Source organism: Solanum dulcamara, chromosome 3 (assembly GCF_947179165.1).
Source record: "Solanum dulcamara chromosome 3, daSolDulc1.2, whole genome shotgun sequence".
NCBI lineage: Eukaryota > Viridiplantae > Streptophyta > Magnoliopsida > Solanales > Solanaceae > Solanum > Solanum dulcamara.
The window spans coordinates 75,891,772-75,908,708 of NC_077239.1; the positions used below are offsets into that span (position 1 = coordinate 75,891,772).

General features: G+C 33.8%; 1 protein-coding gene across 1 annotated transcript; it reads left to right on the forward strand.

The window, feature by feature from the left end:
• The first annotated feature begins 2,359 nt into the window (after positions 1-2,359).
• Positions 2,360-8,669, forward strand: LOC129881808 (probable linoleate 9S-lipoxygenase 5). The gene is made up of 9 exons (XM_055955914.1): positions 2,360-2,915; positions 4,907-5,193; positions 5,283-5,502; positions 5,615-5,911; positions 6,020-6,105; positions 6,501-6,608; positions 6,751-7,058; positions 7,143-7,406; positions 7,504-8,669. The coding sequence occupies exons 1-9, from the start codon at positions 2,690-2,692 to the stop codon at positions 8,270-8,272; spliced, it is 2,565 nt and encodes an 854-aa protein (XP_055811889.1). The 5' UTR covers positions 2,360-2,689; the 3' UTR covers positions 8,273-8,669.
• The last annotated feature ends 8,268 nt before the right edge of the window (positions 8,670-16,937 follow it).

Consider the following 16,937-nt stretch of genomic DNA (forward strand, 5'->3'; position numbering starts at 1 on the left):
CGGTCTGAATCTTAGCGTAGAAATTTTTGAGGTGTCACATGGCACCTCGCGTGTTTTTCACCTATCTGAGGCACGTAGAAGCTGTTTTTTCTTAAAATATATATATATATATATATATATATTTTATTTTTCTTCTTCTTCTTCTTCTTCATTTTTTAATATTGTTACATGTATCCATCAGTATTTATAGTTACTTGTTTTAGTTCTTGTTACTTTTAAATTCTTAAGTTTATTTTTTATGCTCGGATTTCTGTCAAGATTTTTCGGCGACTTAACCATCTTCCGAAAAAAAAACCTCGAACAACGAAGCATATCGATTTTGGAGATGACGACGGCGGGGTGAGTGATGTTGGAAGACCACTGATAGGGTGTGGGGGTGGGGGTCAATTAGTGAGTAATTTTAGATTTGTATTAATCTTACCGGAAAAAAATAGAGGTTCATCGGATTTTTTGACCCAATTTGATTTATATTTTCTTTTGCCATTATAGCTCCATATTTTTCTCTTTAGATGATATGAATTGCGTTGGGTGGGTGTTGGAGGAGAAGAAGATTTGGTGGGGTGGGGAAGGGTTGGGGTGGGTGGGGTTGGAGAAGATGACGGCGGGGTGGGTAGGGGTTAATAGTTGTTAATTTTTATTTTTTTTGATAAAAGAAACGCCACGTGTCATCAAATTATTGGTCATTTTTTTCTATTCAAAAGTCATTATTTGATAATTATTTTTGATATATATATATATATATATATATATATATATATATATATATATATATATGTCACGTGTATTTATTTAATTTGCTGCTTTTGACACGTCAGGCGAGTGTATTACACACACTTAATATATTTTGGTGATTGTCAAAAAAGAGTCAAGATGACACATTCGACCCTTACTTGAGGTGTTTAAAATGAACATCTCCTGGTTTAGGTGTCTAAGTGAAAGTTAGTGCCAACTTTAGGGGGCCACCGATGAGTTTTGCCGAGATTAGATTGAAGAATGGAAACATCCACCTTGAGCATAAAAACAAATCCAAATATGTTTCCTTATCTGTGATATTAACATGAAGGGAGTCTTGGAGCAACAGTTAAGTTGTCTACAGATTCATGGGTCATAGTTCGAGCCATGAAATCAACTAGTTAGACTGCCTACATTACATTCCATGGAGGGCGTCAGGCCACCTATATTACACTCCTATGGGGTGCGGCTCTTTTTTGGATTTTGCGTGAATGTGGATTGTTTTAGCACCAACTACTTTTTTTAAAAAAATTTATTTGTGGTATTAACATATAGTACTATTGTTTTCATTTCTAATCGAACCAATTCACTAGAAAAATGAAGCGCAAAAAATAAATTCTTGTTGAACTAATAAAAAACTTTCTAATTTTTTCATATGAAAATTATACTTTTTTTCCTCACTAATACAATCAAAATATTTGCGGAATAGTCACTAACTACTTTTCATTTCTAATCGAACCAGTTCACTAGAAAAATGAAGGGCAAAAAATAAATTCTCCTCTGAAATAATAAAAAACTTTCTAATTTTTTCATATAAAAATAATACTTTTTTTTCTCACTAATTCAATCAAAATATCTGCGAAATAGTCACTAACTATTTTTCAAATCGTGACCAATGATAGTAGGATTTGCAAAGAATAGTATGATTTGACCAGCACTTCATTAATTTTAACACACTTGCAGCAACTTCTCTTTCATTCCCTTTCATTTATTTAATTAAAATTAAATTAATTTACAACTTCTAATATTTAACGTGTACAGCATGTGGAATATTTAATAAAATCTGATCAACAACTTGTTAACCGGATGTTTATCGTTGGCTAATGATGGGGGAGAAATTGGAATAGTTTAAAACTTTAGAATATGTTATCATCCTTTTGTTCACATACATAGTCTGTTGACAAGTTTTCAAGAGCACTTGTTACATCAGTATCATTTATGTCAGATCACAAGAAGTATTCTATTTTCCAATAAAAAAATATTGAACGGCTATTTTCATAAATATTTAATTGAATCAGTAAAAATAAATAGTAGTTCTCACATGAAAAAATTAGAAAAATTTTTCAATATAGGACTGTTTTTCACATGTATTTTTCATTGAGCTAGACTGGTAAAAAATGGGAAAATCATGTTTTATAATACAAGTTTTTCATTGATTCGCAGTACGAAAAGCCTCTATCTCTAATAGCGATAGAATGGAACTTTTCATCATTATTTACAATAAATTTATCGATACGATACAAAATTCAAGTAACAATCAAAACAAATATTTTATTATAATACAATACAGGTAACAGCTATCCAAACAAGGCTTACTAGTCAATGTGAGAATATTTTATATGTTGCAGGATCGTATTATTTCTTTAGATCAAGTCAACTTCTCCAACTAAGATAATTGGCAATTTTAAAAACCAACGTGGTTGCCTCAATTGAACCAAGTTGGGAATCCAATAATATACAAGTACGGTTGCTCGGACTTTCAAAAAATGCACTACTTTTTATAATTTAGGATGATTTGAAATGCACATGTCAGACATTTTTTAAGAGTCCGACCAACATAAATTATAAAAGGACACAAGTCTACAGGAGGAAGTTATACCTTTGCCTCAACAAAAGCTCATATTCTTTCTTCATTTGAGCTCAAAACATCTCTTTAGCACTTTGTCCATTTTGTTCAATGGGTTGTGCAGAGATACTGGAGAAATTGCTGGAAACAGTTTGCGGAAAGCAGCGCGATGTTCCAGTAGAACGTGATTCCATTAAGATCAAGGGGATTGTTGTATTGATGAAGAAAAATGTTTTGAACTTTAAGGATGCTGGTTCTGCATTTCTTGATCGAATGCACGAGCTCTTTGGCAAACGCGTTTCCCTACAGCTCATCAGTGCTGTACAGCCTGATCCTGGTAATTTACGCTTTCTTCTGATTTGTTTATGTTGGAAAATTATATGCATAGGAGCATACAAGAATCACACTGCTTAAATAAAAAATAGATAATACATACGTTTATGCTAGAACACATAAATTTTTTAAAATTTAATTCGATAAATACCTCTTGATCCCAAGTTCACAACCGAACTCTCCCAACATTTGGATGGGCAAGTATTGTATAGAAAACCCTACCTCTCATCTTTTAGGTTAGGAGAACCCTATTTATAAATAGGGACATTTTCCCAGTCCAAAAAGGAGAAGAAAATAGGATTCTAATTAATTTGAATTATTATGCACTCCTCTATTTATATTTTAAAGTTCCCCATTAAACACTTATGTAATTCTCCATGTTAAGATTACAGATACTAATTAATAAATTAAATTACTGATGAATTTAATGTAAAGATTAATTTTCTTTAGAGCACTGCTTAACTTATTTCATGTGTCGGATTTATAAATCCACTTGCAAGGTTTGACACGATAAAAATTTATAAGCTTTTCAAAAAGGCATATCATCAATTTCTATATCGAGACATGGATTTCATCAACTAACTTATTATTTCACCAATATATATTATTAACATCCAATCTAGCAGGCATATTGATCCATCTCAGAATCTCACCTTTTAATAAATCAAAACGATAATTAATATATACAAATCATAATAGTTATATCAAGATTAAGAATATAAGTACATTTAACAGTTTAGAGAATATGTTTTTGTCAGTCAGTCTAAAACAACTATCTCTACTCGGTCCCGTTCAATACATACAAAATGCACTAGTACAAGAAGTTGGAACTACACCGCTCCCATAATCAAGATAAATTATATATAATTTTGTGCTACAATCATACCGATGACTTGTCCAATTTTCATCTTAGATTGTGAACAAAAATACTTTATACTTATAAGAATCGATGATTTAATCCTCTGTGTATAAGCTAAAACTCTGTACACTAAATCATCTACTGTATAAGTAAATGCACACATAAACGAATATATGATCTATTAAAATTGAATAAACAATTGTTCTGTAATAAATACTATATCCAAACTCATGGTTAATAATATATATTCCATGATTAATAGTATATATCTCTAACAGTTTATATATATATGCAGATCCTAGAGCTGAGAAAAGAGATGCAAGAAAACTTGTTAGTCGTTTTATATAGTGGATATTATGCAGAGTAATAAAACTTGTGTAAATCCTGAAATTTTGTATGTTTGATTAGTCCTTTTTAGCCAATAAAGAAGCATGAGGCTGAATAGAGCTAAAAAAAATTATTTCCATGGTTTCCTTCCCATTTTTAATTAATAAGGTTAGTATAAGCTAATAACGCGATGCCTGGGTCAATTTGTCGGCATCTCAACTAATTCTAGGAGATAAATGCAACCTCCCACCAGTAGAGGTACTAAGTAACTCTGTATATTAGGACTTGGACATATGTGAAGAAATATATCTAGTGTTTTTGTCTCCGCTAGAATGTGAACATGAGACTTCATGGTTTTTAAGACACTTCATTGATCTCTAGGAGATGCCCTTATATATTTGAAAGAATCATTGATTAACTCAATTGCTGCGACCTGCATTTCAAAATAAGTAGTGTTTTTACTTTTTTTCATTTTGTTTCAAAATAAGTGGTGTTTTACATAATCAAGAAGACATTAAAGATATTCTTTCAGTTTTACCCTTATTTAAATAAATAAAGTTTTACATAACCAAAGAAGCTGGCTAGATCTTTTCCAAGGTATTTATTAAGGGGTAAGTAAGTAAAATACAACATACTTTCTAGGAGTGAGTAGTTTTCTTAAGGGGGTGTGCCGAATCTAAAAACACCACTTATTTTGAAATGGAGGGAGTAACTCAGAAGTCTCGACGAATTACCTGCAATCCTGCACAATGTATGTTATTCTGTACAACCACCTTGGAAGCATTAATAAATTTGTGTACTCTTCTTAGGAAATGGATCAAAAGGGAAGTTGGGAAAACCAGCAATATTGGAATGGGCATCCTCCAAGACTTGGATATCAGTGGAAGAAGCAGCATTCAATATTATATTTGACTGGGATGAGTCAATAGGAGTTCCTGGTGCTTTCGTTATAAAGAACAATCACCATAGCCAGTTTTACCTGAAGACTCTCACTTTAGAAGATGTTCCTGGACATGGTGAAGTTCATTTTGTCTGCAATTCTTGGGTGTATCCACCACATCGCTACAACTATGATCGTGTATTTTTCAGCAACAAGGTATCCATACCTGCACTGACATACTAAATCTTAACCAAGCTAGCATGTAAAGGACTTAATTCAAAAATTTTAACTTTTGGTGTTATTAGACATACCTGCCATGCAACACACCAGAACTACTTCAGTCATACAGGAATGAAGAGCTCGTTAATCTTCGGGGTACAGGTTCTGGCATGCTCAAGGAATGGGACAGGGTTTATGACTATGCTGTCTACAATGATTTAGGCTATGATCGACCTGTGCTTGGTCGATCTAAGGATTATCCATATCCGCGTAGAGCCAGAACAAGCCGTCCACTGACTAAAAGAGGTTAGGTCACAAAACATTTAGTGTCAATCATATTTACAGGTAGTGTAGATAGTATGTTCTCTTAGAACCACCAAAGGAATAAGCTGAATAGAGTTTAAGTTTGCTGTTGCAGATTCTAACTTAGAGAGACGGTTGCCACCTCTGAGTTTGAACATTTATGTTCCGCGAGATGAGCTTTTCAACCATGTGAAGTTTAAAGATTTCCTTACATATGGTGGCACAGCAATTGTTCGGGTCATAATTCCAGAGATGGCGTCTGTGTTAGCCAGACCTTTTAACGAGTTTAACAGCTTCAAACATGTACTAGAAGTCTACAAAGATAGCGCTGAGGAAAGGTCCAGGGAATGCATGCCATGGAAAATACTCAAAGGGCAATTTCATAAGTATCCAATTCCTCATGTGATTGAAGGTACCTATGTGTTCTCTTTCTATGGCTCCACAACTAAGTTTAGCCTCTGAGTACTTCCTAAGGTGAAAAGATAGATACTAATTGTGAACACTTTTGAGAAAACTACAGAAGATAACTCAGCATGGAGGACAGATGAAGAATTTGGACGTGAAATGCTGGCCGGAGTTAACCCTGTGATTATCCAGCGTCTACAGGTAAAATATCAATTACTAATCTTCTTTTTTTGGCATAACACATAAACATACACTCTAACTTGACATCAACTGACAAGTAAATACTCCAACTATGAGTATGCATATCCAGAAACCTCAACTCATTTCAATTGTGTAAGTTGAACACTCCAACCTACAAAATGATCATCTAGACACCTCCAAAATTTATGTACCATGTCAGCATCAGGTATCTACGAGACACAATGGAGACAAGTTGGAGTGTTAAGTTGCTAGTTCAGACTATGTTGAGGTGTCTGGACGTGCACTCTCAAAGTTGGAGTGCTTACTTGACAGCTGAAGCCAAGTTTGAATGTGTGTTTATGTATGATATTCTTTCACTCTGAATGAAAAGTACTGAAAGACTAAATGCATATCAGGAATTTCCACCCACAAGCAAGCTAAATCCTGAAGTATATGGCAATCAGACCAGTAAAATAACAAGGGAGCAGATTGAGAAATACATGGATGGACTAACTGTGGATGATGTAATCCTCTTCATCTTTCTCTAGTGATTTATCATATATAAAAGAAGAGAAAACGAAAGCATTCTCTGTATTGGGACACTATTCATCTGTCTCGAGTACTTTAGATGTTATATATTTACTCGTTTATCTTTTGTGGACACAGGCAATAGAGAATAACAGGCTATTCATCTTGAATTATCATGACAAACTTTTGCCTTATCTTAAACGGGTTAACTCAACAACCACAAAGACCTATGCTAGTCGTACCCTCCTTTTACTCCAAGACGATGGAACATTGAAGCCACTTGCAATTGAACTGAGCTTACCACATCCACAAGGAGATAAACATGGTTCCAGCAGTCAAGTATTTACCCCATGTAATGATGACAGCATCGAAGGATATGTCTGGCATCTGGCCAAAGCTTATGTTGCTGTAAATGACTCTGGATATCATCAGCTCATCAGTCACTGGTATGCGACTTAAAATTGTAGAATTTAGATGCATATCACCTCTTGAAGTCACTCTATTAATGATACTACTTTAATTGCTTCCAGGCTGAACACTCATGCAGTGATAGAGCCATTCATTATAGCAGCAAACAGACAATTGAGTGTGATTCATCCAATCTATAAGCTTCTACAACCCCACTTCCGCGATACATTGTATGTCAATGCTTTGGCTCGGCAGATCCTCATTAATGCAGGTGGAATACTTGAATTGACAGTATTCCCATCCAAGTATGCCATGGAAATGTCTTCTGTCATCTATAAGAATTGGGTGTTCACTGAGCAGTCACTCCCTGCAGATCTACTTAAAAGGTAGGCCAGTAGTCGTTACGTTACGACGACTTAAAACTCAATGTCATCATCCATCTTTTCCAAGAAACACTCTCATTTTTCCTTTTTTCAATTTCAGAGGAGTTGCAGTGCCAGACCCAAGCCAACCTCATGGCCTTAAACTTCTGATAAAGGATTATCCTTTCGCAGTTGATGGACTTGAGATTTGGTCAGCAATCGAAGCCTGGGTTGATGAATACTGTTCATTCTATTACTCAACTGATGACATGATCCGTGATGACACTGAACTACAGTCATGGTGGATGGAAGTTCGCGATGAAGGTCACGGTGACTTGAAAGATGAACCATGGTGGCCTCTAATGCAGACACGAGCTGAACTCATCGAAACATGCACAATTATTATATGGGTGGCTTCTGCTCTTCATGCAGCTGTCAACTTCGGGCAATATCCTTATGCTGGTTACCTCCCAAATCGTCCAACAGTAAGTCGAAGATTCATGCCTGAGCCAGGCACCCCTGAGTATGCTGAGCTTGAGTCAAACCATGAGCGCGCCTACCTAAACACAATCACAGCTCAGTTACAAACTCTTATGGGCATCTCATTGATAGAGATGTTATCCATGCATTCTACAGATGAGATTTATCTCGGGCAACGAGACACTCCTGAATGGACTTGTGATCGACAACCACGACAAGCATTGCAGACATTCAGTGACAAATTAGTTGAAATTGAAAACAGAATAATTGAAAGGAACAATGACAGTATATTAAAGAACAGAAATGGACCTGTACAGATGCCTTATACATTACTATATCCAAATGCCACAGGTGACAAGAGTGCAACAGGACTTACTGGCAAGGGAATCCCCAATAGTGTCTCAATATGAAGTTACATGACATTAAAATGGTTTGTTGTACATGAATCTGTTATGAACCAGCCTTGGCCCAATGTCGATATCTACATGGATGTCACACAACTAGTTGTTGGGCTGAGAAGAAGAAAGAGAATTGGAAGGCCTTTCAAAGGTTGATTTGGGACTCAGGCCCAATTAACAACTACCTAAAAGGACGACATATGAGAAAGAACGGTTTATGCCAATTGTGAAAAAATTGTCTGTTCCTCCCATCTTCTTCCTAGAGTCTAATCTTCTCATCTTATTCTTATATCTATCTTAGTTACTTTGTTATTTCAACATTTCCATTGTAATTCAGTAATTTGAGTATTGTTAGTTACGAATTTAAAATTGTAATCGCATTCCAACTCTCTTACTAATATATTGAAGAAATCGGGTTTGTTACATTACTCAGACTACATTACACCTCCTGATGACTCTTGGTCAATTTAACAGCATAAAAAAGTATGTATGAAAAATCTTTATCCCAACACACAAGAAGTAGTAGCAAATAAACAAGAAAATCATTACCTGAAAGGCAACAACAAGAGATCGTAACAATCTGTTTTTGTCGGTGATTCGAAGTCGTATCTTTGTCAAATACTTATCAATTGCAGCCAGCTATTGCTTCTAAAAAAAAGAGCAGCCCGGTGCACTAAAGCTCCCGCTATGCGCAGGGTCCGAGGAAGGGCCCGACCACAAGGGCTAGATATGGTACATTATTTTTTGTTGAATCCATAATATTTGATGTGTACTGTGAGACCAAATATAGGAAGTTCTGTAGAGAAATGATGCCTAAAAGCAGAGGATAACATTCACGAACATACTTTTCTCTGGTATAAATGTAGTGAAATGCAAGGGTCTATTGTACAATATATTCACAATCACATCAATTAATTTCTTTATAGTTTTTAGTTTTTGGTTGTTTTATAGATATGGTATATGTACATTATCTGAATACTTTAACAACATATTGCAGACTAATTTGTGATATTCTTCTATTGGAATCTGGTATATTCTATCTTAGCAAGTGCTGAAAAGCTGGTTTTCTTACTCTCGCAGATGATACGAACAAATAAAATTGAACGGAGAGGGTATATGACATATCTAAGGTTACAAATTCAAAAACTTATTGATACATTATACATATCTTTAATTAAATTTAGTTTATGAGATTCAAAAATCTCATTAAATATAAACTAACTGTAGAAGACGAGCCAGAACGAATTGCCATGAGTCTTAGAACAATGAGTGTTATTATTGCTGATAAAACAAAATTTGATTAAGTCACACGCTTTTAATCGAATAATTTGATGAGAAATTTTAAATTTATCCATCAAGTCAAGTTAGCAAACAAGTTTTAACTCAATTTGAGTAAGTTGAACATACAAGGTACTAAAAGATCTATTAATTATTTATTACTTGCGCTACGAAGAACAAGAAGTTCTGAAGTTTAAAGAGAATTTTTTACCAGGTGATGTCGAAGCGGAATTCATAAATAAGTTTAAGAATCTGAAACAAGGTTTTTCCTATGTTTATTTGTCTACTATACTATTTTAGAATTCCTAGCAATATTTGTCCAATTTATAAAATCAATGAATAATTTATCATGATGTGCTTATTTTACTCTGGCTATTAAATACTATTCATTTTTCAATGTTTAGATGACTTATATTTAATAAGGGTGATTTGATAAAATTACATCTATCATTTATTGCTTTTTAATTCATGTGTCAAGTCAATAATGGACAACTGTTATTGGACAGAAACGTAGATAGAATAAAAAAGAAAAGAGAATGTTTTAATTCTCTTGAAATTTTATGAAACAATAATGGACGGTGAAAAACTAAAAGATGGAATTATCCAAACTATTACTCCACTTCATTTAAATAAAATGTAAATCAATACAGTTGGAGTAATACGATATATAGCATAAATATTACTTCTAGTTTAATTTCACTACTTTTGCTTTTGAATAACAACAAACATAAGATTAAACGTCTTTTTTGATGTAATACTCTGTTGAACATTCTTACAAAGCAGCTCTCCATTAGCTTTGAATCTACATAAAATTCATCAAAACATATGTCACAAATTAAATGCTATTAACATAAATAATTATTAAAATAAAAAAAAGTTAGTCAATTAAAATTATACCTTCTTTAAATTTGGAGCAACATTCAAATCTTCAAAAGAAATGTGTTGTTGACATTGTTTCATACAATCCTCAAAGCAACCAGGCGTTCTACTTAAGGCACATGCAAGTATGCATTTTGCTTTGCAAGACATTTTTTCTTCACCAATTGCTTCAACATTTGTTGAAACAATCACAATGAAAAAGATTGTCAATAGAATCTTTGTGAAGCTCATGATTTGTAATATTATATATTCACTTCTTTTACTCAGTAGAATATGTTTTCCTTTTGTATCTTAGATGTATGATTAAAGCAAACTAATGTTATTATTTATAGCCAGAGTTTTCACTAGAATCTGTTACATATTATACTATAATAATTTGGTCAAAATAAATTAAATGATACAATTTATAGTTTAATTTATATGATTTAACTGTCATATTATCTAAATTTAATTGACAGCTCATACAAATTAATCTTTGATTATCTTTACCAACTGAAAAATAAAGGTATTTATTTGCAATAATTGCAATTAGTTTGAAATATGTATTTGTCATTCAATATTTTAGAATTTTACTCACAGTTTTTGTTAATGAAATTAAATATGTATATGTCGCTCAAAACTTAGTGTAAACAACAAATTTTCGAGCCGAAAAAAATAAATAATCAAGACCGGAAAATTGGAGTAACAAAGTGTAATATTTGATGTTAAAATGTAGTGCGAGTTACAATCTCTATGATAATTCTCTGATTCTTCAAATAATATGAAACACGTTGAACTTGAATTTGATTTAGAGTCAAGGATTTGAATAGCTTGATCTTGAATCTTCGTCTTCAAATTTGAATTTGAATTATTCGTCACGAACACTTGTATGGTTATGGCGAATAGTAAATGTGAACAAGTAACTTGATCTTGATCTTCTTGATATTCTTCTTCGTTCTTGATCTTGAACTTGAACTTGAATTTGATTACTTGAACTTTGTAGCTTTGTAGAGAATTTGCGGTCTTTGATCCACGAGCTCTCTTCTTGCTTCTTGTTCTTGAAAAAAAAAACCTATCAGAATAATGAGGACCCCTATTTATAGTTGTAGGAAGTGGTACGAGGGTGTGATTTGATTGGTTGGTTTGAACTGACCAATCAGATTTCTTTGGTGAAGAGATTTAATTTGATTGGTCAGAAGATATCACATATACACGTGGCATTATTCTAGTGGGTCATTTAATTTGACTTAGATTGCCACATAACTTCGACACGTGGCATGATTTTAGTGGCTTATTTAATTTGACTTAGATTGCCACATAACTTCGACACGTGGCATGATTTTAGTGGCTTATTTAATTTGACTTGGATTACCACATAATTTTGGCACATGGCATGATTCTAATGGCTCATTTAATTTGACTTGGATTGCCACATCATTTGGACTATTTTCTTAAATTTAATATAGTCTAAATTAATTTACGAATTTAAATCCAATATAATTCTAATGTTTACACTTAGCATTTTTCTCAAATTTTGTGATAACAATAAATAAAATTGGTCTTCATTTAAAATCTATCTTTTGTATCTTAAATGTTTGATTAAAACAAAGTAATGTTATTATTTATAGCCAAAATTTTCACTAGAATTTACAACATATTAGATTATAATTTGGTGAACATAAATTTGGTTATACAATTTATAATTTAAGTTATATGATTTAACTGTCATATTATCTAAATTTAATTCACAACTCATAAAAAATAATGTTTAATTATCTTTATAGCTGAAAAATAAAGATGGTTATTTGCAATAATTGCAATTAGTTTGATATTGTTAAGTAAGTGGAATGTCCACTTATGTTTTTAAATGAAGTGGGCTCACTGAAAGTGGGCATCCCACTAAATTACTCCTATATAAACATGCCATATTGGCATGAACGGATGTAGAGAAAAAATATTTTCTGCTTCGTTATATTTCTTCCTTGTTTTCCCTTTCTCTGTTTCCCTTCTGTTTCCTTATTCTCTCCGTTAAAATTTGTTCAGATATAGAATATTTTATAACACGTTATCAGCACGAGGCTCCGGCTAATTTTTCAAGGTAACAAAAAATGGTAAGAGTTTTATTTAAATTTATTTTCATAAAATGGCAAATATTTTAAAAATTGAATTTGTTGTTTTGGATATCTCTGGAAAAGATTACTCCTCATGGGCACTAGATGCCGAAATTCATCTTGAATCGATGGGTATGGCAGACACCATCAAAGATGATAACACGGCATCTAGTCAAGACCGTGCAAAAACTATGATTTTCCTCCGCCACCATCTCGACGAGGGTCTTAAATTACAATATCTTACATTAAAAGATCCCTTGAAATTGTGGAAAAATTTAAAAGAAAGGTATGACCACTTGAAGTTGGTCATGCTTCCACAAGCACGTTATGACTGGTTAAATCTGAGACTGATGGACTTTAAAAATATAACTGAATATAATTCTGCTTTATTTAGAATTATAGCTCAGTTAACTTTATGCGGAGATGAAATCACGGAACAAGATAAACTTGAAAAAACATACTCCACATTTCCACCCGCGAATATGCTCCTGCAGCAGCAATATCGCGAAAAAGGCTTTAAAAAATATTCTGAATTACTTTCTCACCTTCTTATTGCTGAAAGACATAATGAACTATTAATGAAAAATCATGATAGTCGGCCAGTTGGTTCTTTGCCACTCCCTGAAGTGAATCAGGCAAATTCTAACCAACGAGAAAGAGGCCATGGCCCCAGTCGTGGTCGTGGTCGTAGTCAAAGAAGAAATTTTAATTATGATGCTCGGCTGGCACCGAGAAATAACCAGCAATATAAAAGACAGGGTAAAAAGCCAAAAGCTTTACCGAAGAATAATTCAGAAACAATATGTCATAGATGTGGAGGTGTGGGACACTGGTCGCGGATTTGCCGGTCATCAAAACGCTTAGTTCAGCTATATCAGGCATCGTTAAAGAGGGCAGAAAATAATCCAGAGACAAATTTTATCTCTGAGGACAATATTGAGCCCATGCATCTGGATATAGCTGATTTCTTTAATTTTTCAGAAGTAAATATGAATGTTGATAAGCCAGATAATATTTAAACAATTTTCTTTGTTGTTGTATTTATTAAATATTATGTTTGTATTTTTTTAGATCCATGTAATAAAATAAAATTTTGTATAATAAATTATGTATTTATTATAATATTTACTTTCTTTCTTTGTGAAGAAAATATGGAAATGCGTCAAATCTTGTTTGGATCAATGATAAATCACGAGGATATTTGTGTAATTGATAGTGGAACAACCCATGTTATATTTAAAGACGAGAAATATTTTTCCAATTTACTTAGAAGAAAAGCTAATGTTACTACAATTTCTGGTAATTCAAAAATAATAGAAGGCTCCGGAAGAGCTATTATAATTCTGCCTAAGGGAACAAAAATTGTTATAGAAGATGCACTATTTTCTTCTAAATCCCCAAGAAACTTGTTAAGTTTTAAAGATATCCGCAGAAATGGATATCATGTTGAGACACTAAATGAAATAAATATTGAATATCTTGATATAACCAAAGTGTCTCAGGCCAGAAATATATTTTGGAAAAATTACCAACTTTGTCATCTGCCTATATTATGCAAAAATTAGTGCAATTGAAGCACATATGATCGTAAACCAGAAGTTTACTGATCCAAATACATTTGTGATATGGCATGATCGAATAGGTCATCCTGGATCAATAATGATGAGACGAATTCTTGAAAATTCAACTGGACATCCGTTAAAGAACGAGAAGATTCTTACAAATGATGAATTTTCATGTGTTGCTTGTTATCAAGGCAAATTAATTGCCAGACCATCGACCCTGAAGGTTGGCATCGAATCTCCTGGTTTTTTAGAGCGTATACATGGAGATATATGTGGACCTATTCATCCACCTAGTGGATTGTTTAGATATTTTATGGTCCTAATAGATGCATCATCTAGATGGTCTCATGTGTGCTTATTATCATCTCGCAACCTGGCATTTGCAAAGTTGTTAGCACAAATAATAAGATTAAGGGCGCAATTCTCAGATTATCCAATTAAGGCCATTCGCCTTGATAATGCTGGAGAATTTACATCCCAAGCTTTTAATGATTATTGCTTATCAATTGGGATAAAAATTGAACATTCTGTTGCTTATGTTCATACTCAAAATGGCCTTGCAGAGTCATTTATAAAGCGCCTACAATTGGTAGCACAACCTCTACTAATGAAAACAAAATTGCCCATTACTCTTTAGGGTCATGCTATCTTACATGCAGCAGCACTTGTACGTCTAAGACCGACATATTATAATAAATACTCTCCGTCACAATTAGTATTTGGTCATGAACCAAATATAGCCCATTTAAGAATTTTTGGTTGTGCAGTATACGTGCTTGTAGCACCACCACAACGTACAAAAATGGGCCCTCAACGAAGGTTGGGCATATATGTTGGGTTTGACTCACCCTCCATAATTCGATACTTTGAACCGTTGACTGGAGATTTATTCACTGCTCGATTTGCAGATTGTCGGTTTGATGAAATAATTTTCCCGCCATTAGGGGGAGAGAAAAAGGAACCCGAAAAACAAAAAGAAATTGCGTGGAAAGTTTCATCACTATCACATTTTGATCCACGTACCTGCACATGTGAGCAGGAGGTCCAGAAGATCATCCATTTACAGAAAATAACAAATCAAATGTCAGATGCATTTACTGATTTGAAACGGATAACTAAGTCACATATCCCTGCAGTGAATGTACCTATCCGAATTAATGTCCCAAAAGGACCATCTACAAGTATCATAGCTTCTGAATCTCAAACACGCCAGAAACGTGGTAGACCGTTGGGTTCAAAGGATAAAAATCCTAGAAAAAGAAGCATAAGAAATAATAAAGATGATACTACACATGAACTTCCTGAAGAAGGTCAAGGTTTGAGTAATCCTGATATTCCTGAAGAAATCAGTGAACCTGATACTCAAGTGAATGAAGAACTTTCAATAAGTTCTACCGGTGATGAGATAAATTTAGATCGATCAAAAATTATGGTGGATAATGTTTTTGCGTATAATGTTGCAATTAACCTCATGCAAGATAGTGAAAGTCTTGAACCTAAATCCATCGAAGATTGTCGACGTAGATGTGATTGGCCAGAATGACAAAAGGCAATTCAATCAGAATTAGACTCACTTGCTAAACGTGAGGTTTTTGGACCTGTAGTCCAAACCCCTAAAGGTGTAAAACCAGTTGGCTATAAATGGGTTTTTGTGCGAAAACGAAATGAGAAAAATGAAATTGTAAGATACAAGGCACGCTTTGTTGCACAAGGATTTTCTCAAAGATCGGGAGTCAACTATGAAGAAACATATTTACCAGTTATGGATGGAATAACATTTCGATATCTCATCAGTTTAGCTGTACATAAAAATCTTGAAATACACCTAATGGATGTGGTTATAGCTTATCTTTATGGTTCACTTGATAATGAAATTTACATGAAAATCCCAGAAGGATTAAAATTGCCTGAAGCATGTAAAAAGTCTCGGGAAGTATACTCAATAAAACTCGAAAGATTATTATATGGTCTGAAACAATCAGGGTGTATGTGGTATAATCGCCTAAGTGAGTACTTAATAAATGAAGGTTATATTAATGATATTATTTGTCCATGTGTTTTTATTAAGAAAACGGAATCAGAGTTTGTTATACTCGCCGTTTATGTTGATGACATAAATCTCATTGGAACCCCTGAAGAGGTCCAAAAGGCAATTGAATATCTAAAGAAAGAATTTGAAATGAAAGACCTTGGAAAGACAAAGCTTTGTCTAGGTCTGCAAATTGAACATTTAGCAGACGGAGTTTTTGTCCATCAATCTGCCTACACTGAGAAAATCTTAAAAAGATTTTACATGGACAAAGCACATCCATTAAGTACTCCAGTGGTTGTTCGATCACTTGAAGTGGAAAAAGATCAATTTTGACCTCTAGAAGAGGATGAAGAAATTCTTGGTCCTGAAGTACCATATCTTAGTGCTATTGGTGCACTTATGTATCTTGCTAACACAACTAGGCCTGATATAACATTTTCTGTTAATTTGCTAGCAATGTATAGTTCTTCCCCAACGCGAAGGCATTGGAACGGTATCAAACACATTTTGCGATACCTGAAGGGTACGATTGATATGGGTTTGTTTTATACTAACAAAGGTTGCGCAGACCTTATTGGTTATGCAGATGCAGGTTATTTATCGGACCCACATAAAGCCCGATCTCAAACAGGCTATCTATTTACACACGGAGGAACTGCTATATCATGGCGATCTACAAAGCAGTCCATTGTTGCTACTTCTTCAAACCATGCTGAAATAATAGCAATTCACGAAGCAAGTAGAGAATGTGTGTGGTTGAGATCGATGATACAGTTCATCAAAGAAAGATGTAGCCTGGAAAATGATGTTAAAGTACCCACAATTATATTCGA